General features: G+C 40.2%; 1 protein-coding gene across 1 annotated transcript in view; it reads left to right on the forward strand.

The window, feature by feature from the left end:
* The window catches only part of RAPH1 (Ras association (RalGDS/AF-6) and pleckstrin homology domains 1), an 83,617-nt gene extending 60,837 nt beyond the window's left edge, over positions 1-22,780 (forward strand). Inside the window, 11 exon segments of the mRNA XM_033111737.1 lie at positions 98-219; positions 1,446-1,511; positions 2,853-2,996; positions 3,876-3,986; positions 10,760-10,858; positions 11,862-11,982; positions 12,586-12,728; positions 15,250-15,402; positions 15,404-15,826; positions 15,828-16,238; positions 16,240-22,780. Of these exon segments, the coding sequence (XP_032967628.1) occupies positions 98-219; positions 1,446-1,511; positions 2,853-2,996; positions 3,876-3,986; positions 10,760-10,858; positions 11,862-11,982; positions 12,586-12,728; positions 15,250-15,402; positions 15,404-15,826; positions 15,828-16,238; positions 16,240-17,283 (2,837 nt within the window). The 3' untranslated portion in view covers positions 17,284-22,780.
* The last annotated feature ends 127 nt before the right edge of the window (positions 22,781-22,907 follow it).

Raw genomic sequence — 22,907 nt, forward strand, 5'->3', positions numbered from 1 at the left:
TTCTGTGGTTCTGCCCAGAATTACTTTGCAAGGTTTCATGTCCTTGATGCAATCCTGATGAATACTAACAAAATATTGATATTTTATTTTGGGACAGAGAGAATCTTTGAAGACCATGAAAACTTGGTTGAAAATCTCCTTAATTGGACAAGAGATAGTCAAAACAAGCTTATATTTATGGAACGTATAGAAAAATATGCACTTTTCAAAAACCCACAGGTGAGACTCAGTACCTTACAGAGGTCAGGATTTTTAAATGTCTATTTTATATTCTATTACTGCTAACTAAGTTAATAGAGTTAAAAGACTGGCAACTACCTTGTGGAACATTGTGGCTGTAAAACCCCATGGGAGCATTCACTACCACTGAGGTGGAAGGTCTGCTGGGGCCCAGGTGTCACAGAGGTTACCTGCCCCCAGAGCCAGATGGGGTGAGCCCTTGGGGAAACAGAAGTAGCTCCACAGAGTTACCAGGCTTCTGCTCTCTAATCCAGAGCTGTGTTGAACCCATATATTTATTTGGTGAGTTTCCATCCATCAAAAAAAAAGTACTTACGTATTTAAGTTTCTCTACTTCAGCCATTTATCCAGTTGACATTTTTTTTTAATTTTTAAAAATTATTGTTATTTATTATTTTTTTAAATCCCAGTAACCTTGATTATAAATGGTGCCACGTTGTAACATATGTTACCTTGATTTATTGGGCATCTTTGCTTATTTCTAAATAATATTTGATTAATACTTCCTATTACCCAAATATTTTATAAAAATCAGTAGGTGAGAGAAAATAACCCAAAAAGTAGTAATGAGGAAAAATTGTAGCAGTGTTAAAGGTATTGAATGGTTATCCTTCAAGTGGCTTGATCATAACACATCTTTACTGGATATTTTTAGGGAAGAATACATATTTGGGAATACCAACAGATCTTTTTATGGGTGATTGTGAAGACTAATAATTAGAATTCAGATTTTAGTTCACTTAAGCAAACAAAATTCTGATAGTCGCAGAGAATTTGGAATTTCTTCTTTGAAAGCCAAAACAGATTAAATTTTCTGCATCTGGATCAGTTAAACTCAGCACATTTTAAGGAAATTTGCTTTATTTGTCGTACTTAATAATTTGTAAAGCTTTTAGGTCCTGTAATTGTAGCTTTCATTAGGTATTCTAAAATGTATTTGTCCACTGTGACATATAATATCACCTCAGGATTTGGGGGAGGGCAGTTTATGGAGTAATTCAAGATAAATGGATACGGTAAAGAGAGGATACAGGCATGTTAGTGATGTTGCTCATGCACAGGTTTGCTTTGCAAAGAGTGTTCCTCTTACTGTTGGCAGAAATCGACAGAGTTGCTATGTCCCTAAAAGAAATCATATCTGCACCTGTGCCAAAGGAATAATAGAATGGGTTAATCCTTTAACTTTCACTTATTCATTTTTCCAGAATTATCTTCTGGGGAAAAAGGAAACAGCTGAAATGGCAGATAGAAACAAAGAAGTGCTGTTGGAGGTATGACTCTTCACTGTCCCATCCTCCATTTTTTTCCTGTACATTATAGTAAAATATTTAAGTACCTTTTTTGAAGTCAAGTATGTCAATGCTATACAATTATAATTGCAATTATTAATTAAAGAAGCCTATGTTCTTCCATAGCCTAATGGAGAGAGTTCTCTTGTGTGAATGTTAGGTGACTGAAGAACTTTTTAAAAGCGGTTATTTTGCCAAGCAATGTACTGGTGTACTAAAGGGAGTCATGTGAGGGGCTGAGGAGTGGGAGAAAAGGCTGGTCAATGAAGGATGTGATTGTGCTGTTTATCTGCATTCCCAGAGAGAAATTTGAATATAATTAGCTATTTACAAAATATTTCAAGCCTTGGCCTTAAATAACTCAATTTGAAAAATCATAACGATCATTTTAAAAAAATGTGTACATCTCCGTATCTTGAGGAGTAATACAACAAATTCAAATATAATTTTTGGCTTTTTGGCTTTTGCTGATTTAGAGAGCTAATATCAAAGAAGTTAGTATGTTTGAAAACCTGAATAAACTCTTACTTACCAACAAGGCAATTAGGAAAATGAAGATCAGCACTCAGCTTTTTATAGTGATGCTATTAAAAAATAGCTGCAATTAAGAAAATCCTCTTTATAATTCCTAATTTTTCTGTACTTTGAGGAGAAAGAAATTAATTTATGCCCAAAACGTCCTATGTTAATGTTTAGTCAGGATTTCTATTTTTCTTTTATCAAATTCATGATTGCTTTTTATTTTTAAATTAATTTTTTATCTAAGTACAGACAGAATTCAGAATTTTGAGTTTATTTTCCTTTCAACCTAATATTAAATATTTCCAAAATAAATGCCCTCTTTGTTTCAGAGTCATATATATTGATACAGTTCTTAAATTGTGAAAGTTTAATCATTCACTTAGCATATTGCTTCCTTTTAAAATACATTCCTATTTAGCTTGACAGCTAATCTAAATGTGTTATTAATTTGGAGAAAAATAAAGTCCAATGCTTACCTTAGTTCTGACACTTATTAAATTTAGTGTAACTGTGCTGTTTATAAATACATTTAAGTACTAATATATGCAACTTAGTTGACATTTCAACTTAGTTTCTTCAGAACAGTGTTAGGTAAAAGTTCATAGGGATTGCCGTAATAGTTCTGAAATAAATTTATATTGTGTTTGGAATAGAAAGTTCTAACTGAGGTAAAATTAGCAGCATGGTTTTACTACAAAGCCGTTTGGGTTTAATTACAGTTCATGGATTTCACAGTGGTAAATACAGCTTTATTCTGAGAATCCAAAGATCATGTCTTTCCAAATCATCTTCTCATTTTAGGAATGTTTTTGTGGAAGTTCTGTAACTGTACCAGAAATTGAAGGAGTCCTTTGGTTGAAAGATGATGGCAAGAAGTCCTGGAAAAAGCGTTATTTTCTCTTGCGAGCATCTGGTATCTACTATGTCCCTAAAGGAAAAGCAAAGGTATGTTCCTTCTGCTGGCTTTTGAGTTTCCTCATTATGCTAATTAATTTTAATTTGTAATGAGTTTTCTAACAAGGTGAGTCCAGGCTCAGATTTGTTTCAGCTCATGTAGGGACACACAGAATATTGCTTTGTTTATTAATCTGTTACAAAGAAGAGGAAACTTGGAAATTCTCTGGTCATCAGTTGGGCCCATGTTGATTATCTTGCCAAATTTGAAACCATACTTTTATTGATTATTTTTGGAACTTCTGCCAGAGTAGGTTTTGCTTGTTGTTTGGGGAGAATAGGTTTCTGGGATTATAGACATTTCAGCCTTGCTCGGGTAATATGCTTTTGCTGAGGGCCCCCTTGGTAGCTATCACATCGGTGCTTATGGGGACCAGCGTTGTTTTAAGCTCCTTACAGCATCACTTCATTCAGTCTTTACTGCCATCCTAAGAGGTATATGTTATTGCCCATCTCTTACTGGTAAAGAAACCCCAACTTGAGAACTACTGTACTTGAAGATAAGTGTTTATAGCTACTGAATTTTCTATATTTTCTATTTTATACATATTTTCTTTTTTCCAGAGAGCTCTATTATACTGTATTGTATTTAATATATTATATTTAAAGTCTCTTTAAAATACCATCCTTTCCAAGCAAATCAGTGTTCATAGTGAATGGTAAGACAGTAAGTGAAATGGACGCCTTTTTTTGTTGAATCGTGAATTAAAGAAGAAACATTTATAGAGAATCTCACTGTCTTTTCTAATGCAAAATAGCACGAAGTTCTACTTGGTAAAGTTTTGATTCTGAACTAGAAACTGTTAACCAGGTATGATATTTGCCTGTTAACACATTGTTAATTCAGTCTTTTGGGTGTTTTTATCTTAGGTCTCTCGGGATCTGGTGTGCTTTCTCCAGCTGGATCATGTCAATGTTTATTATGGACAGGACTATCGGAACAAATACAAAGCACCTACAGACTATTGTCTGGTGCTAAAGGTAAACATGCTTCTCTTTTTAGGAATTTTAATTGATGTTAGACATAGAGCAGGTTACTGGAGTTTTAGAATAGTTCGGATCTCCATTGAGTATACTAGTTTTACTTTTGTTCTATAGGTTTTTAAAGGAATGGTGAGGAATAGTAAGGAAGTGTGTGTTACACCACAGCTGACTCTTAGCTATATAGCCCTTATTAGGTTGATGCTACTGAGAAATGGATACTGATTGTAAGCTTTGAGTCATAATATATAAAATAGATTCGATTATAAATTTGAGACTTGCATTTAACAGCAGGTTTATTTTAGAAAGATTTAGATTAGAGCCAAATGTGGCACATAGGTATTTTGTTTTAGGTTTTTTTCCTCTACTTATTTGGTTGGTGCAAAAGTAATCGCGGTTTAAAAGGTTAAAAATAATTGCAAAAACCGCAATTAGTTTTGCACCAACCTAATACTCAGCAGAACCATCAGAGGGCACTGTGCCCAAGGTCAAAGGGACTCTCATCTTGTCCAGAAATAATTTGTCTTCCCTGCCCCAACCGTAGCCCTGATAACCTGTGCCTGTACTGTATTATGACCTGCCTAAGCTGTTTTTAGTGAGGTTTTCTTCCTCCTTTATCCAAACTTAGCTTTTTTCATACCAATTATATCTGTACTTTAATAATTGACATTTTAGTGAATTTTGAGTGATCCCTCAGAACATTGACAAAGACAACATTTAAAAATTCAGGATAATTATGGAGATGTTTTAAGCTTTTCTCATTGGTTCCATCTTAGAAACCTTTTGGTAACTACTTAGATATGCATGTTTATGTCATCATTTTATTTTGCTTTTCTCTGAAATTCTTCAATTGGTTTGGGAAGGTAGTGTTTGCTTATGGTTTGGGGGAAGAGTTTTGATTGCTTTGATAAAATTAGGTGTATTGTAATGGTAACCCTTTATTAGGTAATCCTTTCTTGGAGAATACCACTGTATCATTTAGGTTACAGCAGCAAATAATTTTTTTAAAGTCAGTACAAAATAGCTTAATCTAGCAGTTTTCAAAATGAGGTCCAAGGTCAACTGGGAGTCCCTGAGACCCTGTCAAGGGGTTTGTGTGTCATTATTCTTCTTCTAACAATACTAAGGTGTTATTTGCCTTTTACACTCTCATTCTCTCACAAATATATGATGGAGTTTTTAAAGAGGTTACATAACATGTGATGATATCTTTGCTTTCTTTGGTAGTGGAATGTGTATATGTGTATTCTTTTATTTAAAATTTTTCTGTTTTAATTTCTTATAAGGTAAATATCAATAGATATAACCCATATAAATAAAAGTTGTTTGGGGTCTCATAACATGAAGACAGAAAGAATTGGTTATTTTAAGGGCTTAAGATTGTCAGTGGGAACCCCAGTTTTTTCCATCTTTCCCTGTTCCATCTTCTGCATATCAGCTTATTCTCACGCTGGCTCACCTTACAGTCACAGATGGCCACTGCAGTTCTAGGCATCACATGGTGACCCAGAAAATCCATCAGAAGATAAGGCACTATTTCTTCCTGTACTTTTTTTTTTTAAGAGAAAGGAAGTATTTTCCAGGACCTACCAACAGCCCTCCCCCTTGAGGGCATTGGCCCAGAGTACATGCCTGCTCTTAAATCCATCACTGGCAAGGAACAAAGCCACTGTTTTGGCTTAGACTACTGTGTTTCTCCGAAAATAAGACCTAGCTGGACCTTTAGCTCTAATGCGTCTTTTGGGCAAAAATATAAGACCGGGTCTTAGTATATTATATAAGAGCCGGTCCTGTATTATAGTAAAATAAGACTGGGTCTTATATTAATTTTTGCTCCAAAAGATGCATTAGAGCTGAAGGTCCGGCAAGGTCTTATTTTCGGGGAAACACGGTAGTCAGAATTCACACTCAGAGGTAAGGGGTGGACATCCAAACAAAATTGGGGCTCTGTCAGAAAAGTGATAGGGAGAAGATAGATGCAGGGCAGGCAACCAAGAATGTCTGTTACAGCCAAAATTATGACCACTGATGATTTTTTAACAGGAGAAAAGGTATACAAATTTGCTTTTAACATTATGTGCATGGAAACATCATAGGGAAAAAAAAAGTAAATATGCCCCCAAATAGTGGGATTTGAAGGCTTATGTACCATCTTTTTTTTTTTTTCCATTGAAGTAACATTGGTTAATAATATTGTATGAGTTTCAGGTGTATAACATTACAATTCAATACCTATACACACTATAGTGTGCTCACCACCAAAAGTCTAGTTTCCATCCGTCATCATATATTTGAGCCCCCCTTTACCCATTTTGCCCTCCTGCCACCCCGTTCCCCTCTGGTAACAACCAATCTGTTAAGACAACTGTATCTGTGATTTTATTTTTGTTTTGTTCATTCATTTGTTTCTTTTTTGTTCTATATTCCACATATGAGTGAAATCATACAGTTTTTGTCTTTTTGTATCTGAGTTACTTCATTTAGCATAATACCCTCAAGATCCATCCATGTTGTCACAAATAGCAATATTTCATCTTTTTTGTGGCTGAGTAATTGTGTGTGTGTGTGTGTGTGTGTGTGTGTGTGTGTGTATGTGTGTATCACATCTTTTCCCATTCATCTGTCAATGGACACTTAAGTGGTTGACATATCTTGGCTATTGTAAATTAATGCTGCAGTGAACATAGGGGTACATATATCTTTTCAAATTAGTGTTTTTATTTTTTCTTGGATAGATACCCAGGAGACTGATTGCTGGATCATACGGTACTTCTATTCTTAATTTTTTGAGGAATCTCCATACTGTTTTCCACAGTGGCTGTACCAATTTACAATCACACCAACAGTGCATAAAGGCTCTCTTTTCTCCACATCCTCACCAGCCATTGTTATTTTTTGCACTATTATTTTTATCCCATTGCAACCCTCAAAATTCTTAGGTTAAGAATATTTTTGTTCTAAGTGTGTGTGGTTTTTGATTTTTCTTTTTTTTGAGGATTAGAGGGATCAAAAGTGTTGGAGTGGGTGGAGTGTTACATAGTTTTATTTTTTAACTTCTTGCATGTTAGTAAGGGAACTAATTTTCAAGCCTGTATGTGTTTCCAAAGTAATAAATGGATAGAATACATTCAGTGGTTTTCCTTTGGCACTTGGACTGTGATTTAAGAGCATCACTTTTAGTTACAGAGTTTAAGAAATTATCTGTCTCAATCTAATTTTTTTTAAAACTTTTATTTATTTAAGTGTGTTTTTCCAGGACCTATCAGCTCCCAGTCAAGTAGTTGTTTCAGTCCTGTTGTGAAGGGTGCAGCTCGCAGTGGCCCATGTGGGGATCGAACTGAGCTAACTGGCCTCCCCTCAATCTAATTTTTGACATAAACAGAAAAACTGTTAGCACAATAATAATCCAGAATTTCTTATTGTATTCTTAAACATTTTTATTTAATTTTCAAATTTTTACCTTTTATTAGGGAATGCAAACTTTCCAAATCAACATCATTTTTAAAATGAAATAATGATGTTGCTTTCTAAATAGCTATTCATTTGTTTTGGGGAGCAATTTCATTCTATATTCTCTTTAAGAATTTAAATGTTAAACTTCTGGTTTTTAGCAAAGAATGTCTCCTCTATACTTCTTATCTCACGTGTGATTTTTAAAAGTGGTGCAGTAATATTGTGGGGAAAAGAAGAGAGGCAGCAAATTTGGAAGAAGAGGATTTCACCACTTACAAGGCAGTAGTATGACGTAATAATTAAGATCACGGGCCCTGGAATGAGATTGCATGATTTTGTTACCGGGTTGTGATGATGTTCCTCGGCTCTTGTCTTCTCGGGGGAAAGAATTCAGTTGAGAGACAGCGTTTTGTGCAAGTATAGGATAGTAAGTTTTGTGCAAGTATAGGATAGTCAGGCAGATACTCTCCCAGGTAGAGCAGACCAATCCCAAGAAGGGGAAAGGCCTCCCTTTCCATTGTATGAAGGCTTTTATTTCTATGGATAGAATTGCCTCTCGCTTCTCCTTATCTCTTGTTCTCCTGCTGAGATGCCCAGTCCTCCCTTTTGGTTCTCAAGGCAGTTTCTGACAGTTTTCTTTTTATGATTTGTTTGAGAATACTAAAATGGTCCTGATAAGCCAAATGTGTATTCTGATAAGCAGGATGTCTTCCTTTCTTCTCTGGCTTCTAATGACACGCCCTTCTGATTCAGGGGTATGTGTAAGCCTGGAATCCTGCTGGGCTAATAAGGCATTGGTGCCCTAAGTGAGGGCAGCTGCAAGGGCTCTTGACCCCAGTAGGCGCTGTAGCAAGGAGCTTCCTAACCAGGGCGAAGTCTCTCCTCCTGCTCATTTCTGCCTATCTGCGTACCTATCAATTTCAAATCCTGGTTCTTTCACTGTTGGCGAATAACTTTGAGTGTGGTATTAACCCCTCTGTGCCTTAATTTCTTCTCAGATTGTGGAGATAATATGTTAAATCATAGGGGTTTTTTCCTTCTTTTTTTTTTAGTTTTCAATTCATAGGGTTTTCATGAATGAGCTATTCTATGTGAAATATTTAGCAATACACCTGGTGCATCCTAAGTGTTCAATAAATACCACTTTTAATAAAGTAACAGTGTATCAGCCGGACAGGCAACCTCCCGAGGTGACCATAATGAACGCTATAGAAGGAATGTCTTTATTATGTGGGAGGTTGTAAAAGAGAATATTTGAGGTTCTAAAATGAATTTTAAACTAGCAAGTAATCTGCAAATATTCAAAATATCATAGTACTTTTCAGGGTGTTATTTGGATTCCCAGGTTAGAGAGAGAAGGAGAAAAGGATAGAAGATCATTTCTTCCATTTTCTCTGATGTTGTATTAATAAAAATACTTCCTTTGTGTAGAGAACACACATACGCTCTCAGTCAGGGCTTGTGCCCATGCAAGGTAGTCCTGCTCTTGGGAAATGGAAGGATTCAGTCAAGACTGGTTTGTACTCAGACATGGACAGCAGTTTATGGTTACCAGAGGGAAAGGGGGGAGGAGGCTGGCAGATGAGGGTAAAAGGGGTCAAATAAATGGTGACGGAAGGAGACTTGACTTTGGGTGGTGAACACACAATGCAGTATACAGAGGATGTGTATACTGTGTATAATTTTTTTAACCAATGTCACTCCAATACATTTAATAAAATAAAAAAAAAAAAAGAATGGTTTGTAAATCACCATAAAGGGAGGGGCAGGTGATAAAGGCTGAGAGCCACCCTGCTGCCCCCTGGTTCAGATGTCTGAACCCTGCCCTGTCGGCAGTGCCTCAGGGAGGCAGGGCATGGAGAACAGCTCTTCGAGCCCTAGTTGGCAGTGCTAAAGAAAACTCTTCAGTCAGCCCATTTTATCTTCTGCAGAAACTGGCCTCTTCTGTTTTGTTAACAGTGTATCCCAACATGTACTTGAAGCATCTGGCAAGTAGTTCTTGCTCAATAAATATTTCTTGAATGAATGAGTGAAATAAAATTCCTCTTCCTCCTCTTACAGAAAATAATACATACTCCACTACCTGTCCTCCTTTGCTCTTTCAAGATTACTATGGTGGTTTTTTTATAATGTGATTTAATGAGGACAAGGGATTATATTCCAAGAGCAGGATGTGGAGCCTATATTGTCAGGAGAGAAAACTGTTAGATACTGTTTTGCTAACCTTTTATTGTTTAAAACTGACATAGCTTCCAACAACTAAATTGGTATTGGTATTAAATGTTTTATCATAGGAGCTGAGCTCTATAAAGCAATTATGTGTAGAATAGAATAAATAAATTAATTATATTTCTTTCATTGTAGACCAGAGATTGGTAATTTTAACAATGCAGACACATAATTTATTGGTGGCCATCTATTTCTGCTGCATTGATAACTTACTCAAGTTGCTTATTGTATTGTTTTCATGGGTTTCTACAACAAATGAATGTGCTTAGAGAATTTTTAAAGCCTCTTATAATTGAACATCAATTTAAATATTTCTTCAGGTAAAATGTAGCCATTTTCCCCAAAAAATAACTGAAAAGAGAAGTAGTAATTAATAATCATTAAATCTAGAACCAAGTGTGATTTAGGGTTTTTCTAGCCTAGTGGTTCCACTAGTGGCCCAGCGGAGTTAGAACACTTTGTTCTAGCACTTGCATTTTGCAGTCAATGTTGAGTTGGTCGTCTTCTATCCAGTCCTCAACTGAAAACTCCATTGGGTTGTGAAAACTAAATCTGACGTTGCCATTGAAAAGCTGCTGGTTCCCTGGAAGGCACGTGCTGCGGACGGGCAGAGGGGCCTGCAGAGCTGTCCTGTGCTGTGCCCTGTGCTTGGTCCACCGCCCGGTGTTCACTTGCAGAGAAGCTCTGGGAGCTTTCCCAGACACGCTCTCACTGGGAGTCCTCTGAACCCATGATTTCAGTGGGTTCAAAGTGACATCGCACGCTATTTTTCCTTTTCATAGTCTTACAGATTAAGAATTCTACTGACTCTGTTACCCTTGATGGGCTTTTTTCTTTGAGATGTGGAAGGGTTCCTGGGAATTTCCCAGGATATGAAGGTATTTTTTAGCTTGGATATCTTGACTTAAAATTTAACCAAGTTTCTTTTGTCAAAATATTTGTAGGCCATTTTATTTGGCCTAATGGCCATATAAGAGGTATAAATTATTTGGCCGTTACTCTGATGGCCCATAACTTGTCAGGATATGTTTAAGCATTATAGAGTTTTTCTTTAGTTCTCCTGGCGACTTAGTTGGACTTTAATGTTGCAGCACCCACAGATTCAGAAGAAATCTCAGTACATCAAATACCTTTGTTGTGATGACGTGAGGACCCTGCACCAGTGGGTTAATGGTATTCGTATTGCAAAGGTAGGTTTTCTTTTGGTTTCATGACAAAATACTGAGGTATGTAATGATTGTCACGATAGTTATTTTGGTTGTTTTATGATTTTGCCAATGTCTGCTTTTCTCAGACCTAAGGTTTTATGTTTTAAATGTCTTTTTTCCTTTGGCGATTGGCATAAACTTAAAGGTTGGTATCTATGGAATAATACTGCCAGTAAAAGATTCTGTAGCATCAAAATTATTTATTTTGCCTTTGGAGCACACATTATATGGCAGAGTTTATCCTAAGCAAAAGAAATTTTTTGAAAATCAAATTGCCTTGAGGTGGGGGAAGGGATGAATGGGCAGAACACAGGATATTTAAGGCAGTGAAAACATTCATACTTAGTGTGATAATGATGGATACATACACTGTATGTTTGTCCAAACCCATAGAATGTATAAGACCAAGACTGAATCTAAGATAAACTATGGACTTTGAGTTATTATGATATGTTGATGCAGGCTCATTGAGTAACAAATGTACCACTCGGGGGGTGTGCATAATACGGGAGGCCGTGCATGTTTCGGGCCCTGGGAGTGTCTGGGAAATCTGTACCTTCCTCTCAGTTTTGCTGTGAACCTAAAACTGCTCTAAAAAAAAGGCAAGTCTTAAAAAAAATCTTTTAAAGGACACCTTGGAGATGATTATACATAATAGTTGAAGGAGTATTTATGCCTATTATATAGCTGAAAATAAAATTTATTGTAGCTGTAAAATCAAACTTGCTTTAAGAATAATTGGAAAACATCTTTATAATAATAAACATAATCAGAATCAAGTGTAAATTCTTGCTGCCTTCATAAAAATGAGGAAAAATAAGAGGAGATTAGAATTTATTGGTATTAAAAGAACTTTTGAAGTATCACAGGTATTAATTTTAATACAAACTATGAATCAGTAAACAGAAATGTATCCCCCTTTCCTACCTCATCCGTGTCGTGTCCTGTAAAGCTCAGATGTCATCATTTACTGCCTTCTGTTTAGTACGGGAAGCAACTCTACATGAATTATCAAGAAGCCTTGAAGAGGACAGAGTCAGCTTATGATTGGACTTCCTTATCGAGCTCAAGCATTAAATCAGGATCCAGTTCTTCCAGCATCCCAGGTAGTTGGAAATGCCCAAAGCACTGTTTACCACCAATATGAAGGTATCTCTATAGGGTGGTAGTAGATCTGGTTATTTCAGCTCGATTCTTAAAAACCAGAGCCACACCTAATTTCAAAATTAAGTAGGTATATGTACTTCTGTTTTACTGTTAGGGGACAGTATCTCAGGCAATCTAATAATACCACTTCTCACAGAGTGATTAAATCTTTATTAAATCTTTATTAAAAGATTGATTCTCAGTGTATTGAAGATTGAAAAAAAAGTCACTCCTCTATTGATGGTTCATTAGTTTTCTTATCTGCTAGGAGTTCTTCCAAGACAGATTGTTAGAATACCAATAATGTTATATGAACCTTTTATTGTTATGATCAGTTTTTCATGGTAAACCATTTTAAAAGAATCAAGATTCTCTATTAGCCCTAAGATAAGGGAAGTTTTCTAGTGGGAAATATAGGCTATGTTTATATGAAACGAGTAAAAATCACTTGTTGCTATTCTGCATAGAACCTGGTCTTGTGTAAAAAACCTATCTGAACATATATATTCATACTGTCAATACTAACTTATATAATCCTGTTTTTGAAAATTTATTCTAAACAGAGTCTCAGTCAAATCACTCTAATCAGTCTGATAGTGGAGTGTCTGACACTCAGCCTGCAGGCCACCTGCGCTCCCAAAGCATCGTGAGCTCCATCTTCTCCGAAGCCTGGAAACGAGGCACTCAGTTGGAAGAGTCCAGCAAGGTAACATACTCGTGTTAATTTATATAGAGGAGCCTGTGGTGTACATAGGCTTAGCTTGGTGCTCTTTTATTCCTTTATTAGGAATATTTCTTGGCTCTATTTCAGTATTCTTTGACTTCTCTTCATAAATGAGTTTTTGTGAATGGGCTCTAATGACCTAAGATATCAAAACAAACAAACAAACCCCCCAGCAGTTTAACTCCTGTTTAGTGGCTCAGATTTTTAAGAAATAATGATTTTTCTCTCCACCCTTAATCAGTTTAGATGGGGCAACACCATTGAGTGCCAGTGCCCTAATTTTGTTCCAGAGAAGCTTCTAATGATTGATTATGTATTCAGACTCATTCCTTTATCTTTTCTTTTATGCTTTTTGATATTTCTCTGCACATTAAAGAATTTTCTCAAATTATGGTATATATGGAAGGCTAAATTCAAATTAATCCCCTTAAAATTTTGGATCCCTTAGCCTTGCATAGTAGCTTGTTCAGTGACACTGAAAGACGAGTATAATTATTGCAAAACTATTTAGAATAAGAGAGGTTCTTTAGCCCAGTTGAAAGACACCGTATCAGTTGCCTCTGAAGTTCTGTGGGTGAGGGTGTCCTAGCTGCATTCACCCTCTCCGTGGGCAAGAACTCACACCCTCACTGACGAACCAGTGGCACACCTGCCTCACCATTTTGTTTTTACCCTGTAGTTATTTTGATTTTTTTGTTCTTTTGGTCTGAATCACTTATGCAGATACATTCACCAGTGAGAATTAAGTGGATATTTTCCCTTAATTTATTCCTTTATTTGCAGGTGTAGCCCTTGGGAGGGTGGAGAAGGTATTAGTAACCCAGTGTGGGGTCTCTTAGAAATAAATATTTGAGAATTGGTTCTAGTGACCTAAATTCTCAAAACACTGACAGTTTAACTCCCTTACCAGAAACTGAAACTTGAAGAAATAATTCTCTCCCTCCCAGCACTTAATCAATTTGGATGGAGCAGCCCTGTCTGGTGCTAATAACTTATGTACAAGTATGTAGTAGAGAAGCAGGTTTACACAATTGAGACATCTGAAAGAAAGTCTTTACTGTACTAAATTTGTAATGGTGTTACCCACGTGCTTTTTAAGTGAAAGGTCAAGGAAAACCAAGGTCCAAATGCTCTATAGTTAAGCAGGGTCGTCTGTCAGGGCAGTTTCAGAAAGAGCGTGGACCCTGCCATGCAGCAGTGACCATGTGTTTGAGTCTTGATCCCTGTGTGTTTCTTCTGTTACCTCAGTCTCAGGTGCCAAATGAGAAGGTCTACACCCCAGCAGCAGCCAAGACAGGGTCAAGTTAAGGTCAGGGGTTGTTCTGTGGAAACACATTAACCTGGTGACGCCCGTAACCAGTCTTGCAGACTAATGCTTTTACTTTGATGTGCAGTTTTTAAAGAAACATGTGACTGTCCTGATAAACATTAGAATTCAGCCCTGTAATGGGCCTTCTCGTCCACTAACCTAAGCATTCTCCATGCTAATTAGATGTCATTCATAACTGGAAACAAATGGTTTATCCTGGATCCTCATAGGATGTTCAAAGAACGCAAAAGATGTACTCAAAGTTATTAAACCAAGGGTCCTTGCTTTGCTCTTTTCAAAAGTACTTAACCACGTTCATGCATGAGTAGCTCCATGAAATAAATGACCAGAGGTGGTAATTTGGGCAATGCCAGGAAGTGCCCAGTTGGGTGGTTGTTGGCAAACTCTGGCTCCCATTTCTCCATACATTTCCTTTACTCTAGCCTTCCAGAGTTTCCTCTCATTTTCTTCTGGCCTTTTCTGTGTATTGTTATGATCTTTTGCTGTAATGTTTATGAAGCATTTCTTTGTGTATTTTCCAGTAAAACAAATGTAAAGAATGCCCCCTCTTTACCTGCATTGCTGGACTTCTGTGCATGTTGGATGCAAGTGCCTCACACGAACACGAGTGTGTGTGTCAAGCTCATTCATTCCTGTGTGACTGTGCACGCCCGCTGAACTTGCTCACACTCTCACGTGTCAGCTTACTATTTGTTACAGCCATCCTCATCCCTCGTCCTGGGGAGGCCTTCGCCAGCACTGCAAACCCCCACTGTGGCATCTGCCTCATGTGGCTGCAGTCATGGGCTGACGGCTGATCTGGAGGCCTCACATCTCCCTTGAGACAGTCCGGTGGGGTCCAGGGCTCAGTGGCCTCCCCACGGAGGCTGCCATTCCATTGTGCACAGCCCGTAGCCCCGCAAACAGCTCTTGCAAGAGAACATCGGTCCTACGTTGTTTGGCAGTCTAGGTATTGGAGAAAATGGGGGGTAAATGAATTTTCTCTGTACCCTTGCTCCCCAGGGAGTCAGATTTTAGCCTTCCTGACATTGTCCATCTTTATGGTCACCAACTGCTGCATCTTTTCATGCATGTCCCGGAGTCCTTGCGTTTTAGTTTTACCCAACCAAAGCTTACCTCTAACTGTTTTGTTGTGTTTTCTCTCTCCCACCCCACCCTTTATATTTATTTTAGGCCAGAATGGAGTCTGTGAATCGCCCCTACACTTCACTTATGCCCCCTTTATCCCCGCAGCCTAAACTAGCCGGCCCCTACACTGCCTCCCAGCCTTCCCCCCCCCTCCCGCCTCCGCCCCCACCCCCTCCTCCCCGCCCCCGCCCCCACCCCCCTCCACCCCCCTCCTCCTCCTCTGCCCAGCCAGGCTGCACCTTCTGGGGGCTCAGCAGCTACCATGTTTGTCAAGTACAGCACAATCACCAGGCTGCAGAGCGCTGCTCAGCATTCAGGACCCCTGTTTAAGCCTCCACCGCCCTCAGCCATGCAGCCTCTAACCTCGACCTCACAGGCAGTAAAGCCTCAGATCCTGGTGCCCCCCAGTGGAGTTGTGCCCCCCACCGCCCCCCCCCCCCCCCCCCCCCCCACCCCCGGCTCCGCCATGGCGCAGCTGAAACCGGCCCCTTGCGCCCAGGCCCTTCCCCAGGTCAGCGCCCCGCTTCCTCCACTGAAAATGCATCACCTTCCGCAGGTGGCGCCTCCTGCCCCGGCACCACCCCCACCTCCTCCTGCCCCGGCACCCGTCCCGCCCCAGGCCCCCCCCCAAACCTCTTGTGACCATGCCACCAACCGGCACCAAGACTGTGCCACCCGTTGTGACACCAGCTGTGCCACCTGCACCTACTCCTCCAGTCCCCCCAGCAAAAAAGCAGCCAGTGTTTCCCGTCTCTCATATTCCGCCGTCTCCTGCTGCTCCCGGCCCCGTCCCCCCACCCACGTTACCCAAGCATCAGGGCTTCGGTGTGAAGCCGCCTCCCTCCCCGCTGTCCCCGGTGCCCTCGGTGGTGAAGCAGATCGCCAGCCAGTTCCCGCCCCCTCCCGCCCCTCCTCCCGCCGAGTCGCAGCCCTTAAAGCCGCTCTCAGCAGCTGTAGCCCCCCAGTCACCCCCTGCTGTGAAAGCGAAACCCAGGTGGCAGCCGAGCTCCATCCCTGTCCCTTCTCCGGAGTTCCCCCCCCCCTCCCCCTGAGAGCAGCCTGGTGTTTCCTCCGCCCCCACCGCCCCCTCTGCCCCCACCGGCCCCGGCCCCGGCCCCACCGCCACCGCCACCGCCACCGCCAGCTACACCCACAGCTGCTCCCGCCCCTGACAAAAGTGGGTCTCCAGGCAAAAAGCCCAGTAAGACGTCCAGCCCCGGGGCGAAGAAACCGCCCCCGACCCCCCAGCGAAACTCCAGCATGAAGGCCGGCGCCTGCGCCGAGCACCCTGAGCCTAAGAGGCCCTCGGTGGACAGTCTCGTCAGCAAGTTTGCTTCGCCCGCGGAACCCTCGGGGTCTCCCAGCAGAGAGACCCCACCACCTGCAGCGCCCCCCAAACCGGGAAAACTAAATCTTGCCGGAGTTCACCTTCCCGGAGTCCTCCAGCAGGGGGCTGTGGCGGCCAAATCCACTCTCCTGAGTGGGCGTGCCAAGGACGCCTCAGTGGTGGAATTCCCTTCGCCGCCGTCGGACTCGGACTTTCCACCTCCTCCACCTGAAATCGAGCTTCCTCCGCCGCCTGTAGAGATCCCAGCAGCCTTCTCGGGAAACACCTCTCCCAAAGTGGCCGTTGTCAATCCTCAGCCACAGCCCTGGCCCAAAACGTCAGTAAAGAAGGCGCCTCCGCCCACACGACCCAAACGGAACGACAGCACCCGCCTCACTCAAGCGGAGATCTCTGAGCAGCCGGCGACGGCCACCGTTGTGCCACAAGTGCCCACCTCGCCCAAGTCCAGCCTTAGTGTCCAGCCTGGATTCCTGGCTGACCTCAACAGGACACTGCAGCGGAAGTCCATCACCCGGCACGGCTCGCTCTCCTCCGCCCGCGTGTCCAGAGCGGAACCCACAGCCACCATGGATGACATGGCATTGCCCCCGCCACCCCCCGAACTGCTTTCTGACCAACAGAAAGCTGTTTATGGAGGCAGCCACATATCAGGCTATGCAACACTGCGGAGAGGACCTCCTCCCGCTCCCCCAAAAAGAGACCAGAACACCAAGCTCTCGCGAGACTGGTAGTTACCACAGGACTTGTCATGGTATCTGTAATCAGTTCTACAATCAGCTCACCTGATCATCTATGAATTCAGGTGTTCAGAGCCTCCTGGTATGATGTTCTTCAGGTAGTGTCCAGCTATATATGTGTGTGTGTACGTACGTGTGCGTGTACATGCCTAGCGACACATAAGATAGTGTGTATATATGTATACGTGTGTGTGTGTATGTATATATATATATATAGCTGAGAGTGATTCTATTTATTCCTTTTCTCCTAATCCGAAAATGGGTGTTGTGTATTTTGGGTGGAAGAGGCACGGAAGCGGTGTGTGTCCTATCCCTTATGGTTTCCATTATCTATCGTGTGGATTGGACCAAAACAACTTGTGCTGACTTATTGGGAAGGTATTTTACAAGTGTCCACGTGAGGCCATCTGTGTGCGTTGTGTATTTTATACTAAGCGGGGATGTACAAGGTGCTGCACCTCAGTTTGGGAAGACGACCAGAATGTTGGTTTACCTGTGGGCTTTGGGTGTGTTTTTTACCCAGTTGGCTGAAGTTAGAACTGCTTGACACTTCTTTACTGTACCTAAAGGGGCACTTTAAATCAGGAAAACCTCTCCACTTCATAGAACGGGTAAACAGTTCAGTACGGGGACGCTTTCCCAGACACTGTCTACGTGGTTGTGCACAGGAGGGAAATACCTGGCCGAAGCATTCTAGTCGTAGTACTGCAGCAGCGGCCCGCCCGATCTAGCACGTGCTGTCACAGGTGGGCTCGTCGCCTACAACATGTGGATAATTTAGTATTAGAATCCTGGGTAGTTCTTGGTGAATGCTGGAATCCTATCATTCATGGGCTTTGTGAAGCTGTAGTAAGCTTGGCTTCATGATCCTTGCTTTGACTTATTGTAAGAGAATACCTGACACAATACCCTGGAATGCTGTCCCAGTCTGTCTGTGTCACCAGTTATCTTCTTATATTATATGCTTTAGGTAGATGTTGCTATTAGGTATCTCTAGACAATTGCTGTATCAAATATACCCATCCCGTGTCCAATACGGTGCATCATTATGAAATGTTTTTTGTGTGTATTGCTTTCTAGGAGGATGGGATGATTAGAAAGAACAAAAGTGGCCCCTGGACTGGAACGTGTGATACAAAGAATTCATTTGTATCACATAAGTACGGGACTATCATGGAGGGAAAAGAATAAATGAGCTTTTGGTACAGGAGCATGCTAGAGCCCTTGCCTGTTGGAGCCTGGTTGTGGTTTGTCCAGGTTACCAGGTGTTTTGGTGGAGTAGTGCAGCCCAAATACAGGAAGTGACAGGACAGACTGTGTAACGTGCAATTTGGCGTAACATGAGACCATTGCTCTAATGACACTATAATTATGCTTCACACTACACTTCACACGCTTTTTTTTTCCTGTGAGTTTTCCTTGGTATCTGAGAGAAATGTGATAAATTGACTGTTAGAAATAAAATGCAATCTCAGAGTTGCTCTTAAAATAAAAACTAGCCACCCCAGCAAAGGTAAATGAGCACATCTCATGACGAAAGTCTCTGCCTGTCGTGACTAAGGATTACCAGGGCAAACTATGAAAATCTTAGACACTGTCCCCCAGGGGAAAAGTGATGCAGTGCAGTGGGGCAGACAGGAAGCAATTCATGAAGGAGTGAAGCTTGTACTGTGTACACAGGCTCCCATACAACCCGCTCTCCCGAGGAAAGTACCACATCGTACAGAGTGGCACCTCTCCACTGTCACATCTCTGCGACATTGTTCAGTATATTTATGTGGTTATAGAGCAATAAGAATGTATACCTTTGTGCATTTTTTAAAGCCCTGCTTCTTTGAAAAGATACCCTTTGGATATTTTCAATTGTTCAGTTTTGTGGGCTTGGTGTTATGCTTATGAAGTGACCTCGAACATCTGCATTAACTTGAGCGTGCACAGCGATTGGGTGACATTTGGGTAGATATTGCCAAGCTCCACTGCGACTTACGAGTGATCTCCCCTAGCCTCAGCCTGCAGTTTTATATTCTAAGAATCACCCGTATCAGGGGAGTAAAGAGTTATTGAGAATATGAATCCAATCATATATTCGTCACTGGGGTTTTTTGTGGTGCTGGTGGTGGTCTCTTTTTACATGAAGGTGGACTTTAGTAACGTTCCTTTAATCATCCATCACCCATGCTTTGAGTCCTAAGATACAACCTTTTGTTTTTTTCAGTGTGGGCTTTCTTGGAACTTCTTGTCCGTCCTGGTGAGCCATCCTGGACTGATGCTTTTGGTGTATTATTTTCCTGAAAGAGCAGGTTATCCTTTAGAACAGTAGGGACATCAAGAAGAGAGCTGGGTCAGAGATGGCACTGCCTGCCAATTTTTCCCCAATCCAGTGGGGACAATAGGTTGGATCAATCCTTGTCTGACAATAGGTTGTTTCTTTTTACATTGTCTCCAAAGATGGAAAAGGCTATTAATCAACTTTTTTCGTTTGTTATGTGAATCAAAAAAAGCAAATACTATAGATTATATTCTAGTGTTTTATTCCCTAGTGGGGTTTTTTTAATTGGATTTTTGTGGCGTTTTGTTGTTGTTTGAGACTACTCTGTTATTTTGTAACTGGTCCTTTCCTCTGGTGTTACGGTAAACACCTACTGCCGGATGACACCACACTGTGCCTTCTTTCACTGCCTTCTGCTCAGCAGCTCTAACCCAGCATAGCTTCTTCAGGTCAGAGAAAATCTGGACAGTTGACTTGGCTGTACTGAAAAATGAACAGCAGGCCCCCTGCGATTGGGGGCAGTGCCGACAAGGGCCTGTTAGAGCTAGCAACCTGGTTCAGGAGCGGCACCCTGAACTTTTACCAGATAATTTCAAAATTGGATCACCCTCTCCTTCAAAGTTTGGTACCAAATGAAGGTCAGCAACAACTTACATCAGGTTCATTGGTACTAATATAAATGTTAGACTATTTATTGAAATTTGATCAGCTTGGCTTTTACTGCCCAAATAAATACATTTTCTTTCCTTAGCTACTATAATTCTCACTTGGGAAAAGTAACTTTTCTTGAGGTTTTTACAGATACCAACTTAACTGTAAATTGGATTTTTAAGATACCTGAGACTTTTTAAAATGAGAAAGATTGCTGGCTCTTAAAAGCTATAGGAAATACTTTTTAGCAGAAATTTTCAAATAAAGTACTATAGACATGGTGTTTCACAGTCCCCTAAAATCAAGGTGCTCCTGGCCAGTGATGGCATATTCTGTTCAGGGCTGTGAACTAGCTTGGAAGTCCCCTCCCTCTGTTAGATTACTTGCCACTGAAAATAATGCTGAGTTTATCAAGAAAGTTAAAACAAAATTGGGAGATCATGAATAATAATTCCAGTAGATTGACAACTCTGAGATCTAGGAAAATAGGAGCTGAGCATCCAATTAGAGTTCAGAAGCTGCATTCTGGGAGAAAACAGCTGGTACTAAGTGTGGGTCAAGGATGTAAAGTTATAAATTAGACTGAAAAAAAATTTCAATGATGTGAATAGGTTTGACTTGACTCTCAGGCCACCGACAGAACCTTTTTCACCTTTTTTCCTCAGCTAAAACCCATTTTATTTTACAAATACAAGGTGATTGTAAACAAATAAAAAGCGTTTTCCAAATTTTATACATTTATTACAAAACTTTTTCATATACCTTCAGAACTAACAAATTATAGCTGATGTAATCTCACAGATTTTGTTCAAGTTTAGACCAACTAAACCTGTATGACTCTGCATAATTACAGGTGTAATGACTTGCTTTAAATGAAATAGGTGTAATAATTTGGATTTATATACACAAGAGGATGCTATCTATAAAAATCACATTAGGTTGCATGTACCTTTTGGCACTTTTGAGTTTTGTTTTATATACTTTGTATCATATGTATAAAGCAGGACATCCCTTATCCTGTAGGAATATGTGACAACGCACCAGGTTGATATTTGCTCCATAGAGATATGCAAGTGGAACAGGATTAAATATCCCACTGTCTCTTAAAATTTATTTTCCTTTAAAAATTCAGTAGAACACTATTTCTACACCTTTACCACTCCATCCTTCAAACTAAACAAGTGCTCTGTTGTGCCCTTGGAAGGTCTATATGTAAAAGAAACCTTCAATTTAGCTGTAGAATACACTTGCTAAATAAAAATAAGTAAAACAGTAGAATTGATAAACACTTGAAGGAAAAAATCTCCAGTTGGCTTGCTCTTTGCCCATTGAAGTGAAAAAAACCATTTAGAAAATATCTGCTATAATCCCCAGTGCCTTGAACTCTTTGGAGGAATAGCGTAAAAAAAAAAAAAAAAAAAAAATCCAGCAAGCAAACTTTGAGGTGCTAATGAAAGAAAAGGGAGTGTTTCTAGTTTACACAGAAATAGAAAAAGTGACTATCTTACAAGAGATGGCTTCATCTCCCTTAACGGGGACTGGCTGCTTTCTACCAAAGACACTGAGAGAAGAGGCGAATCGGGGACGGTGAATGCTACGTATTTCAGATGGCAAAGTTCAGACACGGGTTGATCACGGGTGGATGGCTGTAAACACCACGCTCGTAATGGTTGAAGCCTCATCCTCTTCGTAGGCAGAACATGCTCGCAGCACTTAAAGGGAAAAAAGTCCTTGCATTTTTGGAACTGTCCATTGTTTGTTAAATTTATTGTATCCTAATACCAAAAACTGCCATTTTCCATGATTCCTGCCCCTATATTTTTTCCTCTATTTGTAAATAATCTCTCCTAGAAAATAAGCATTAACTGGAATGTTTCAAATAATTTTGCTTAATTTTATTATCAGCCATTAGTGAACTCCTTTTATAGAAATGTACATTTAAAATAAAATATCCTTAGCTTGTTCTAAATGTTGTAAAAAAAATTGTTTACTGTTTTAAAGGAAAATTGCACATTATATTTAACTGGGATTGCTCCCTCTCCACATTTCTTTAAAAAAAATTGAGTCAAGGCTCACAGTGACATCTATGCTGTGGGAGCTTTGCTATAAATTAAGTAAAAAGATACAACGTACGTAGTAATATACTTTTTTAAAGCATGAAAAAGAAGGCAAAAGGAACTGCATTATAAAGTACCTGATAGAAGACATTATTCAAACGATTATGCACAGCTTGGTAAAGATGAAGTTACAATTTTTCTTTCAGCTTTGTTGCCGTTATTTTCTTCTTAAATGTATGCTCTCATTTCATTATGTGCCTTGCTCCCTGATTGTGCAAACCTATATATATAGATATATGAGAGAGAGAGATTCAGTACTACTGACGGTGTTTTTGTTCTACTGCTGGATTAAGTTATTTCCCAAGTTACTCTTGCCGGTTCCTGTCAGTGACCTGTTGTAATGGCTTAGGACAGTAGTCATACAGTCAGTGTAAATTTGTTTTTCAGTTACTTGTTTTCATTATTGTCAGATTACCCAATCCTTAATAAAAAGAATACATAGATTTCAACTAAACATGGGGACTTTACTTGACTGGTTGTGGATCGGCACCATTGCGAACCTGGTTTTGCTATTTATGTTGGGGTACCCAACAATAGGCTGTGCAATGAGAATAAATTGTGAAGGTAAATAAACTACAATT

Source organism: Rhinolophus ferrumequinum, chromosome 8 (assembly GCF_004115265.2).
Source record: "Rhinolophus ferrumequinum isolate MPI-CBG mRhiFer1 chromosome 8, mRhiFer1_v1.p, whole genome shotgun sequence".
NCBI lineage: Eukaryota > Metazoa > Chordata > Mammalia > Chiroptera > Rhinolophidae > Rhinolophus > Rhinolophus ferrumequinum.